Source organism: Phoenix dactylifera, unplaced genomic scaffold, assembly GCF_009389715.1.
Source record: "Phoenix dactylifera cultivar Barhee BC4 unplaced genomic scaffold, palm_55x_up_171113_PBpolish2nd_filt_p 000186F, whole genome shotgun sequence".
In the NCBI taxonomy this organism is placed as follows: Eukaryota; Viridiplantae; Streptophyta; class Magnoliopsida; order Arecales; family Arecaceae; genus Phoenix; species Phoenix dactylifera.
In genome coordinates this window covers 112,475-125,464 of record NW_024067714.1, presented here as the reverse complement: position 1 = coordinate 125,464, position 12,990 = coordinate 112,475, and the positions used below count along the sequence as shown (strand labels likewise).

At 39.5% G+C, this 12,990-nt stretch overlaps 1 protein-coding gene and 1 pseudogene across 3 annotated transcripts in view; both read left to right on the top strand.

Moving 5' to 3' along the window:
• The window catches only part of LOC103720113 (DNA topoisomerase 3-alpha), a 74,814-nt gene that overhangs the window by 8,746 nt on the left and 53,078 nt on the right, over positions 1 to 12,990 (top strand). For all 3 annotated transcript variants that reach the window (XM_039117137.1, XM_008809676.4, XM_008809677.4), the window contains exon 8: positions 11,604 to 11,687. In XM_039117137.1, coding sequence (XP_038973065.1) covers positions 11,604 to 11,687 — 84 coding nt within the window. The remainder of the gene's footprint in view (positions 1 to 11,603; positions 11,688 to 12,990) is intronic.
• On the top strand, positions 2,941 to 3,038 carry LOC120105072 (annotated as a pseudogene).

Sequence of the window (12,990 nt, the reverse complement as noted above, 5' to 3'; positions counted from 1 at the left end):
AACGGTGTATCAAGGGATAGGAGGTTACATAATGGTCGAGCTATGACACTAAAGTCCTTGATGAACCTCCTATAAAATCCAGCATGACCCAAAAATGATCTAACATCTCTAACCGTCTTGGGTGCAGGTAGCTTGGCGATTAGGTCAATCTTAGCTCTATCAACTTCCATGCCCTTCGATGAAACAATATGTCCTAGGACAATTCCCTTTGGCACCATGAAGTGGCATTTCTCCCAATTCAGTATCAAATTCTTTTCCATGCATCGAGCTAAGACTGCTTGTAAATGTGACAGGCAATCATCAAATGAATCGCCAAAAACAGAGAAATCATTCATAAACACTTCTAAAAATTTCTCATTCATTTCTTCAAAAATACTGAGCATGCATCTTTGGAATGTTGCAGGTGCATTACACAACCCGAATGGCATCCGACGAAAAGCGAATGTGCCAAAAGGACAAGTGAAGGTAGTCTTCTCTTGATCTTCTGGTGAAATCTCGATTTGGTAGTACCCGGAATAGCCATCGAGAAAACAATAAAATTTGTGTCCTGCAACTCTTTCCAAAACTTGGTCTAGGAAGGGTAGGGGAAAGTGATCTTTCCTAGTGACCAAATTCAATTTTCGGTAGTCAACACACATGCGCCAACTCGTCGGAACACGAGTTGGAACTAGTTCACCCTGATCATTTTTGACTACCGTCAGACCTGCTTTCTTGGGCACGACTTGAGTAGGACTCACCCACTTGCTATCGGAAATTGGGTAAATAATACCCACGTCAAGCAACTTGAGGACTTCTGCTTTAACCACATCTCTCATCGTAGGATTCAACCTGCGTTGCATTTGCCTTGTGGTTTTGGCATTGTCCTCCAAATATATCCGGTGCGTGCAAATTAAAGGGCTAATCCCCTTCAAGTCGGCAATAGACCACCCTAAAGCTCCTTTATGATTCTTTAGAACACAAAGTAATTTTTTTTCTTGGGCATGATCAAGATCAGATGAGATGATTATAGGGAAAGTGTCCTCGGGTCCAAGAAAGGCATACTTGAGTTCCTTCGGTAAAGGTTTCAACTCGAGCTTAGGTGCTTGTTCATGGGATGGTACTATCTTTGCTCCTCGAGATGGCAAATGTTCAAATTCCTCTATTCTCGGTCTCCACCCATTGACCATCATGACATCCGAGTTATCTAAAATAGGTGGGACCGTATCATCAGTAGTACCTTCAGAACACCAATCTATCAAACCATTGTCGGCCGATTCAGTAAATATTTCTTTTAACAAATATTCTTCCGCAATGGTTTCAATCCATTCAACTTCTTTACTTTCTTCATGTTCACTGGGTTGTTTGCCTATACTAAAGACGTTCAGTTCCAAAGTCATATTGCCAAAAGAAAGCTTCATGACACCATTCCTACAATTGATCAATGCATTAGAAGTTGCAAGGAATGGACGTCTTAAGATGACCGGAATCTGAGATGGTGAATTGGAAGCCGGATATGTGTCCAGTACGATAAAATCAACAGGAAAATAGAACTTGTCTACTTGGACCAACACATCTTCGATAATCCCTCTAGGAACCTTCACTGACCTGTCAGCTAATTGTAAGGTCACAGTTGTTGGCTTCAACTCTCCCAAACCGAGTTGCTCATATACCGTATATGGCAACAAGTTCACACTCGCTCCTAAATCTAGTAATGCTCGCTCAATCCTAAAATTGCCAATGATGCACGAGATAGTTGGGCAACCTGGATCCTTATATTTAGGAAGAATGTTATGCTGTAAAATTGCACTCACATTTTCAGCCAGAAATGCCTTCTTCTTGACATTTAAACGACGCTTGACAGTGCACAAATCTTTTAAAAATTTTGCATAGGAAGGCACTTGTTTTATTGCATCAAGAAGAGGTACATTGATTTTTACTTGCTTAAAAAGCTCAAGAATTTCAGAGTTTGGTTCAAGCTTTTGCAAGGGCTTTAATCTTTGTGGAAATGGTGCAGGAAAAGGACATTCAATTTTTTCAGTAGATGTTGGTGCTTCAGTTTCTTCATTATCCTTTTCTTTTGTCTTGGGAGGGTCAGAATCAGGTATGACTTGTGTTTGTTCTGGGACTGGTCGGTCAATAATCTTTCCACTTCGCAAAGTTATTATACTCTTTGCTTGTTCTTTATGCAAAGTTGATGATGATGCATTGCTACCGCCATAGACTTGAGGATTAGGTTGTGGTTGAGCTGGTAGCTTACCTTTCTCTTGAGCACTTAAAGCAGTGGTCAGCGTTGTCAGTTGATTTCTTAATTCATCATTGATTTTAGCTTGACCTTGCATGAAAGATTGCAAAGTTTCTTCGAGACTGGATTTTTGAGGGGGTGCATGTGCATAATGAGGGTGCGGAGGTGGAGGAGTTGGGTTATATACTTGTTGAGGTTGGTCATTCCTCCACCTGAAATTTGGATGGTTCTTCCATCCAGGGTTGTAAGTACCCGAAAAAGGATTATTGAAAGATTTTTGATAGGTATTCATAACATTGGCCTGATCGTGCAAGATTTCCTTGAATGCGGGTATTGTGGGGCGATCAGTGATGAGATGGCCAGGCATCTCGCAAATCCTACAACACTCGCTGTTATGTTCTACGGTCTTGACGGGTTCAATCCTTCTAAGTTCAATTTCCTCTACCTTCCTAGTAAGGGCTGCCATTTTAGCCTGAATATCATCTTGAGTATTAAGGTTGTAAAGGCCCCCGTGTGGAATGCTAGTAGGCTTAGGCAAAGGTTTATTCACTCTATCCCCTGTATCCCATAATTGTGCAGTCTCTGCGAGAGAGTCTAAATAGTCCCATGCCTCATCGGGTTGCTTTTCCAGAAATAGACCATTGCACATAGTCTCTATAAATTGTTTCAACTGTGGAGACAACCCTTCGTAAAAGAAACTAATGGTTCTCCATGTTTCAAACCCATGATGAGGACAAGAGAGAAGCAAATCTTTAAATCTCTCCCAGCATTCATAAAATGTTTCATGGTCTTTTTGTTGGAAATTACTAATGTGCCTTTTCAAAAAGTTAGTCCTTTGTGCGGGAAAGAATTTTTTCAAGAATTCTCTTTGCATATCATGCCATGTTCCTAGCGATCTAGGTCTCAAGGAGTTCAGCCATGTTTTGGCTTTATCCTTTAAAGAAAAAGGAAACAAGGTCAATTTAAGGACATCTTCCGATACATTTGGCACTCTAAATGTGATGCTAATTTCCTCAAAATCCTTAAGGTGAAGATAAGGGTTCTCGGATTCCATCCCATGATACTTGGGCAGCAATTGAATTACTCCTGGTTTGATTTCAAAGTGTCCTACATTTTCAGGAATAATCATGCATGAAGGTTGACTAGTCCTAGTGGGATGTAAGTATTGTCGAAGTGTCATAACTGGGGGTCTACCTTCATCACCATGGTGACTTCCTACATCATCAGGAAAATTTGCCATCTCACAAGGTGTGAGATACTGCGAAGGAATTTCAAGGATGTCTCCTAAGGGATGATCTAAAGTTGTACGACTTAATCGACCGGTGTCGTCCCTATCCCAACCTAGCATACAAAATTTAATTAATTTTTTTTTTAATGTTTTTTTTTTGATGATCACCCTTGATCTTTTCTTAAAGTTCTTATCAATTTTCAATTAGCAACAGGGGTTAAAGAGATATGATAATAATAAAATTCTGGTTCTAAAAAAAAATTAAACACAGAAAATTCAAAACAGACAGCAGCAAGGTTTCAGATTAATTTAATGGTCGAAACAATCTCAGAATATCAATCAGACCGTTCAGATGAAAGCAACCTGTGTCCTACACCAGTCGACAAAATTTGAGTCCAATCAGACGGTGCATTACTCAGATATCAGAGTTTGATGCAGACTGTGCAGGAAATAAAAACAGCAGAAATTTTTTTTTTTCAGTTTTAGTTTTACTATAATGTTCAATCTAACTGATAGGGTACTAATTAAATCTAAAATTATACTAATAACTAAGCCGTTCCCCGGCAACAGCGCCAAAAACTTGATGCAAAAATAAAATTGTTCTCCCAAGTGCAGGAGAATCGCACAAGTAGTAAATTCTCGGGAGTCCGAGGTCGAATCCTCAGGGAACGAAATATATATGAGATTATTTAGTATAATTTCAGATTAATCAATTCAATAAATTTGTGGATTAAAATGATGTTTTGATTTTCAGAAATTAAATGCAAAGAATAATAAACAAAATTCAATGAAATAAAGATGGTAGGGATCTGGAATCCCCCTTGATGATATTGCATCCAAGGAATAAACTCTATGGTTCTTGATTAAAGATTAAATGTAGGATAGATCTAATCATGGTATATGTTTCATGAACATATGAACTCAATTTCTAAGCATCCATCGTGCTTTCTACGTCTACGACGAATCAAATACTAAAGCAATCCATATATCAATAATCATAATCCATTAAAGATCTATCTATGAAATAACTACGCATGGATCAAGAACATATCAATAAATATAAACCATTGAAAGCAAAAGTTTAGAGTTTACTTCAAAGAGCAATACATCAAAGGTTCCTCCATCACCCTCCCTAGGACTTTAGCCTTCCATTTCACACATTAATCCCCCTTTCATTTTCTTTCTTTTTTTTTTTCTCTTTTTTCTTTTCGGAAACAGGGCCTCCCCTGTTTCCTCTCTCTGTTTTTTTTTCTTTTGAAATGGGAGGAGCTCTGTTTTTTAATGAGGACTCTCGTTTCTTCCGAATGGCAGATATAACAAGCTAGCTTCCCTCCCTTCTCGCACGTGGTGATGAATCGGTTAGGATGAGATGAATCCTCGGGCGAAAATGATGGACGCGGACGGCTGGATGAGGCTGTGAATGCGGGATGCTGAGAGGCGCCATGGGATTCGGATGATACGCACGAAATGATCGCAGGGCGTTGGACGCTAGGATGCGGGAAGCTCGCGGGATGATGAGCTGGGATGCTGGCGCTGAGATCACGGAAGCTAGGATCTCGGGAGAGCCAGAACGTGGACGCTCGGTTGTGGCTTGGGAGATGTTGGGATTACGGTCGCAGTGAAGCTTGGGCTGCAAATGGATGAACTCGGACGCTGGATGGGAGCTTCGCGGATGAGGCATAACTCGGATGAAGTCGGGACTTGGATGGACACATGGACTGAGATTCGGACGGAGCTGGGAGCTTAGAAGGAATGATCGCACGAACACGGGATGGGAGCTGGAGCTGGGACGCGAATGGATGATGCTTCACGGACGGCCAAGAGGATTGGAACCGAGATGCTGGAGATTCACGTGGGAGGATGAGATGGATGCGCTGGAAAGTGAACGGTGAAGATGATGAGTTGCACGTGGGCTCCATCGGGCTGAGATGCATGGGCTTCTGGGAATTGGTTGCAGTGGATTGGCTGGCTGAACTTAGGCTCCTTCTAGTGTGCAACTAGGGTTGAACCATGCAGTTGACTGCATGGTTTTTGGACCCAATGCGCATTCTAACTTTGATTTACGATCACCTGCACCCAACAAAAATAAAATATTAATGCAGCACTGTTATCATTATTTGTTAGCAATAATGCTAATTTAAGTGATGTGTAGATCGCACTTTTGTGCTCTCATCATAAAGTATATGCAACTAGTTAATGGAGGAGGAGGGAAGACCAAGACCTCACCATGGGAAGATCGGATGAGCCCAAAACAAGTGAGAACCAAGTCCCCATGTACAAACAAAATAGTGGAGATCTACCATCTCTCCACCTACCCTCTTAAACACTAGCGAATGTATCCTATACTATACAAACAAAATAAGATATAAACACACATAGAGAACCTGATGCATGGCATCTCCATGCACATCAGACAATGTGTTGAGTAGGGGAAGCCAAGATAGAAGTGGTTTGAAAAGGGGTCCCTGAGGCTGTAGGCTTTCCTAGGATGTTAGGCTGTTTGATGATATATGGTGTAACCTTGCATTATTGAGACCAAGGTTTGCAATCTCGGTAACGAATATCGTATTGGCAGCTTATCGTATGCATCCTGTACCGAAATAGCTCTTTAACAATTTTTTTTTTAATTTTTATCTCGGTATACTTTATATCGGTCGGGATGCTTCTGTATGGGTCGGTATGCACCTCGATACGCCTTGGTATAAGGTGGTACAGGGCTTGTATCGACTCGAAGTTGAGTTTTCAGATCACGACCAAAGTCGGTAGTATCGAAACCGGAACTTATGCTAGTAGGTAGGCGGTATGGTATGGTACCGTGCCATCTCATCCTAATGCATGTCGAGAAAGAAAAACTACAGTGGGAGAGGGAGAAGGAAAGAGTGGAAGAGAGAGAGAGAGAGATGGGGAGGGAGAGAGAGGGAGAGGGAGGGGGGGAGAGATGCCGAGAGAGGGAGAGATAGGGCTCGGTCAATGTGCAGACGACCGAAGGAGGAGAGGAGGGCTTTTTAGCCCCCTTCTCTCGGCACACCTCTCTCCCCCTTCCTCTCCCTCTCTCTCTCTCCCTCCCTCCCTCCCTCTCTCTCTCTTTTTCTCTCTTGCCTTCTTATCCTCCATTTATCGCCAGTTGTTGTTTTGTTTGTCGGAACTATCCCAATCTGTCATCGGGACTATCCTGGTCTGCTGCCGATATGGCTCGGCACACCCCAAATTGGGCGGTTCGGGATGGTTCCGTTGTCCATAAGAAAAATCTTGCTACTAGGGAGCACTTTTAGGTTGTTTGCTTTCTTCTGAATAATTATCTTTTTTTAAAGTATTTTTCCTTTCAATGTAGAAGATCTCTTCCTTAATTTCTTAAAGCTTGTAAAAGATAGTAGCAAATCAATAATTCTTAACAAATTTTAAATGGATCCATTGATGGAATGCAACTTTTAAACTTTCACATTTGCACCTTTGAACTCTAGTATTTTCAATAGATGTAAACCCCTTTCAGGTCCTAGATGTTAGGAAGGGATTCCAAACAAAACCTAGAAGCTACTTCTTTGTCAATGTTGTTTGTGGATGACAACTATAATCACCTCAGAGTTCATAGAATACTTTGGAGATTTCTATTCGTGATGTCCTGGTCAAACATTGATAACAATGATGTTATAACCATGGTATGCCGAATCGGCTCGTATCGGCCGGTACGAGCCGATCCGCTACCGGTACACCGGAGCTGTGGAAACCAGTACGGGCCGGTTTTGTGTCGGAGACGAAAAAGACAAAGAGAAGGAGAGAGAGCGTGGAAAAGAGAGGGAGGGAGGAGACCTATGGCCGCCATCGGAGAGTTGCGAAGGGGCGGCGCAGGCCGGCAGGGGGCTGGGGAACCTGCGGGGCCGCGTCCCCTGTTTCGAAAGAAACAGGGGACGCGGCCTCCGCTGCGCCCCCGCGGGTTCCCCCGCCCTCCGCCGGGCTCCGTTGCCCCTCCGCGGCTCTCCGATGGCGGCCACAGGTCTCCTCCCTCCCTCTCTTTCCCGCGCTCTCTCTCCTTCTCTTCTTCTTCCCTGGCTCCGGCGGAGAAGAGCCAGCCGGTTCATACCGGCCGGTTCCGGTACGAACCGGAACTGTACTGGTCCGGTTGGCGACCGGTACGCCTACCGGATCCGGTACGACGGACCTTGGTTATAGTCATTGCTGTTTCCATTGACATTGGTGGAATTCTATCTGACAAATTTATTGTCCATTGCAAATAGTTTATGGAGAGAGTGACACTACAAGTATTTTTGCTTTCTTATTTCCTCCCTTAGGTCTAGATACTTCAACCGATTGTTCCATTTGCCTTCTTTTATTTTGGCTCATAGTTATACTTGGAGGTTTATGCACGTTGCTTACATTACCCAAATACCCTTCCCCTTCCTATAATCCCTTGCACATGAAAGAAACAACAATGTGATTCTAATTTATCAAGACAGTAGGTCAGGTGGGTTTGATAGAGGTGATGGTGCTAGCAAGCAGCACTTGTTTAGCAAGTGGTCTCGAGGGGAGGGAAGGAGTGAAGGGTGGGAGGGAGAGGGAGCGAAGAGAGCATATTTAATTGGCAGTTGCTGTTGATGGCTGCCATCAGTGATTGTTGAGGAGTGGGGGATGAGGGGAGAGGGTGGCACAAGCTAAAGTAGAATGTGGGGGAAGGAAATTTAGGTCTAGGGATTTCTCGATTTCTCTCATTTTGAGTTGATCCCATTTTCTTCTCACTATTTTTTCATGGTTTTAAGATTTTAAATAAAATATGTAGTATGATATATAAATTTTAAATTATAACATGTATATATGATATATATTAATTGGTTATATATAAAACATTAATATATACAATGGGCTAGGGTGGGTTGGGCTAAGAAACAGTGAGTGCAAGCTGGGCTTGAGTATAAATCAAGACCTAAAATTTTAGGGCCAATTTGGTTTGTCAAGCTGAAATTCCTAACCTAAGCTTGCAAAATATCGGGCGCATGGGTGAGCTAGGCTATTTTTGCAGAAGTCTTTGTTAAATCTGTAGATTTGGTATACGTTTATTGCGTAATAAAAGACCTCCAGAATGTGCATTTAAATGTTGTTGATCGTATTCAATTGTATGGATCCTTGACTTAGATTAAGTAATATAGGATTGGGGCTCCAATCCACTTGTTAAGATTTTTGTCACACACATGTGTATGTCCATATATATGTATATGTGTATGTACATCTATGTCTATGTTGGTCTCTCTCTCTCTCTCTCTCTCTCTTCCCCTGTATAAATACATAATGTATCTATATATATTTGTATTTATATATAACCAGACTATGCACTTTATGTTAATCTTTTGCAAAAGGATTTAACACTTCAAAATTAATGATGGGCCATCCGAATTGAATTCCATATTGTTGAAGTTGATCCAAACTAAAATGCCTAGAAATCAAAATTTATATATTTTGGGTGGTCTCTAAGCTATGCATCTAGTGGGTGCAAAATATGATCGGTATTTGGTAGCATGATAGGTTTACTATGATATTAATCATCAAAATCTATTGAGTTTAAACATATCATGTTTTAAGAGCTGTAGAGCATGATAAATGAAGTGGATTCTCAATGTAGGAGCCCTTATTATATATTTAAGTACACCTTGTTCAATTGATATGATTGATTTTTTGTACTTGATGTATAGTGAGAGACAACTGAAATACATGAATTTTACTAGGCTGTTTTTATAGTGTAGAGCATCTTTAACAGCATAGATCTTCAGTATGGATGATCCATCATTCATTTTGGAATCGTTAAATCTTTTGTTAAATATTTAAAGTAAAGCATCTAGTCCAACTCTCTCTCTCTCTCTCTTGTTCCATTTATCTATATATGTATATGAGTGTTATTTGTATAAATGTGTTCTTCTGCTTGTCCATCTATGTTTATATCTATATATATGTACAAATGGATTTATGTATGTATATATGCATCTGTGTGTATATATATATACATACATATATATATATATATATATTTATATTTGTAGCTATGGCTGAGAAATGTGAAAGCACGAAAGTGCAAAATTCAAGCACCAGGGCTCAAAAGGCAGGATTTAAATTGTCTACCAACATCTCTCTTATGATTTCATCAAAAGAGCGTCTCTCATATTATATTTTTAGTAATATAATGAATATAATTACTTATTCTATGATATAATATACTTAATGACAAGTGTTAATATTTAGTATACCAATATTCTATAATTTCTATATATTATATATATATATATTTGTATAGACATAACAATGTAAAATACAATGTTATTGGTATATAATAATATATTAGATTATAATATTATAATATACATATAATATTTTCTCTGCTGGGTAAATATTTATAAAAATAAAATTATAATTATTATTATGAGAGTAACTATAGATTGTACAAATATTGTGATATTAGAACTTCCATAATATCTTACTACTGTATTATATTAATAATGTACTATATTCTGATATATTGTAACTTTTTTTTACCATATAGTTCCTAAAATTATATCTGACATGAATATATACTATTGTTATAATTGATACTATATTAGTATTATATCTAGTAACTTTGGTTTAATAATAGATAATATAATATAATGTTAAGCAATAAATAATATATGTAATAGTTATATAGTATACAATTTCTATGAGTAGATATGATATATTTATTATTTCTTAGATACATATTCAACTTTATGGAAAATGATACCTAAGCTCTGTCCCTGGGTATCATTGTACCCCTTTTTTAAGAACTTGACACCCATTGGAATCAGCATTCCCTGTGTCAATGTGAGTTACTGAACATGAGAATGGACTGGAATAGGGTATGGATATTCTTAATTCTCGTTCCAGCAAACTAAACATGTCATAAGGGTATCGGCTCGTAGTTGCCTCAAGGCTTTTCTTGTTTGCTGATGAGATTAGCTGATTCATTTTATTATTGAGGATTACTGCAATTGGATTTGGTCATTTGATGGATGGGCAAAGGTTGAATACATTCTATCTTTTACTCATGTACTAATTTCTGTATCTTGATAAACAAGAAAATAGAAAACTCTAGTTTTGTGTTTTCTGCAACGTTCGCTGAATTGGTACCGGTAGGCATACCGGTGGCCTAACGGACTGGTTCGTATCGGTGCCGAACCGGTTTGTCTAGTACAGCGCACGCCCGTGCGTACGTGCGGGCGCGCGTACTCGTGCAAACTAGTCTGGTTTGCACCGGTACGCCCCGATACCATTCAGTTTCGGCCTCATAGGGGCCGAAACTGTTTTTCACTGCCGTACTGTACCGATTAAGGACCGGACCGGTATGGTACGGGCTGAACCGGCCGGTACGGGCCAGCTCAACATACCATGGTTTTCTGCAATAAGGTTATATGGGCAGAATATCAAGAATTTGATCAATTTCTTATTACAATGTGGTTATCAAAGCCTTCTTGGCTATTTGTCTATTCTTTCTAACAGTTGTCAACATGGCACATAGAGAACTAACATAAAATCTCAAAATCAATGGTCATATCATATTGAAATCATGCCAGTTTGATGACAATGGGCCTATGGGTTTTTCCGCTATAGAATTTTATGACAATAAATTGCAATATTACCTATTTATGGCTCTTCTCTCTCTCTCTCTCTCTCTCTCTCTCTTCCCCCCTTTTCCCCCCATTTCTCTCTCTCTCTCTCTCTTTCTCTCTCTTCCCCTTGCTCTCTTATATCTCTTGGTGTAACAAGATTTTGGAGGGGAAAAGCGGTATTGTTTTTTTCAATTATTATTGCATGGTTTCAGAGTCTGGTTTTAGTTAGTTTCATTGTTAGACTGTCCTTCTAGTTCAGATCTCCTAGTTTCCACACTGCAGCTAACTGATTATCTTAAGCTATGATAGCTGACACAGAGGTGCCACTGAAATATTCATGCTAAATTGCTGAACATGATTCCCTTTGTCTTTTTGCTTCATATGATTTCTTTTATGATGCAGGTTTCAATCTCATTCTTTGCAGAATTTCTCATTTGCACTTTCTTCTGCAACATTACTTATAGCCCTGTTATCTATTTTCTTTCTTGCAGAAAGTATATTGTTGACTTACATTAGCATTATCATAACAGAATGTATTTTCTTTTGTATCTAGGTAGCTGAAGAGCTTTATCAGGCTGGATATATTAGTTATCCTCGTACGGAAACAGATAGCTTCTCAGTGAACACAGACCTACATGTTGGTAACTAGTTCCATGATGATTTAGCTGCGATGTTGTGAAGCTTCTATTATTTCCAACTGGCCTTGTTTTGATCAACAAGGTTCTTCATGTTTCTTATGATTGCCTTGGTAAGACTAGGAAGATTATTTAGCCTTTTGCCCAAGGAAAGGTATGTTTTGTGACTACCACAGTTAGTTTACAAGAATGGGCAATCACATTGCCATAGGATGACAAATGTCGGGGGTGTGTTTTGATATCATTCTGCGGTTTTTCTAGCACAATCTATATGATGTGAGCTAGACATATTTTGTTAATATTTAACATGAGAATAATATAACTCATTTAAAGAAAAAAAACTTCCTGGCTTTTCCTTTTTACAAGGTTTGTATAATGTCATCTTCAGCACGAACTGAGTTAGCCAGATATTCAATTCATGGGGATGATGAGGATAAGGTGCAGATCAAATCTATGGATGGATAATCTAACGACGACAAATCACACAATTGGATTTTGGCAAGATCTACAGATCTCATCCATGGTCTAGTTGTGGAATAAGCTAACTTGGAGTAAATGGGTTAACTCACTCCTAACTGGCTTTACTTAGATTAATTTACTCCACCATGAATGGTGGAGAAATTTATTCTGGGTTAAGTGGAAAAAAATAGCTTTAATTACTTCTCAAACTTCCCATTTTGCCCTGGGAATAAATGAGCTAATTTTCTACCATTTGGCAGTTTAAAGTGCAATAAGTGGAGTAAATGGTCTTTTATTCCATTTCACCTTACTTTGTTCTGCAGCCAAATGCAACTTTAATTATTGAAGTTTAGGTTTTTTTGTCTATGTACTAACTTTCTTAGAGAAGTATCTTTCATATTGACTGACTAATTAGACTTAAGGCTGTTAGTTAAGAACCACCGATCTGGACCTAAGCTGGACATAGGCCAGACCTCAGCCAGACTTGACCTGGACCTGAGCCAGACCGGAAGATTTATGGTTTGGTGCGGTTCCAAACTCTATAGCAATTAGAGATTTCAGGTTTGGGCCTCCATTGTTATAACTATATCCTCTATGATGAGGTTAACAAACTTGTGAGGCATTGTAGATCCTTTAAGAATCATTAGAAATCCCCCTTTACTGTCTTTCTTCATCTGTTAACCTCCATATAAGAGTATGGATTCTCAAGGGAGAGTGTCAGCCTCCTTCCTGTCTGACCATGCATAGGTATATAAAGAGGTGAAGAGCTTTACATTAACTTGGGATTCTTTCTCCTAGCAGGATCACTCCCCTTTATATCCTCTAACCTAGGGTTACACCGTATGC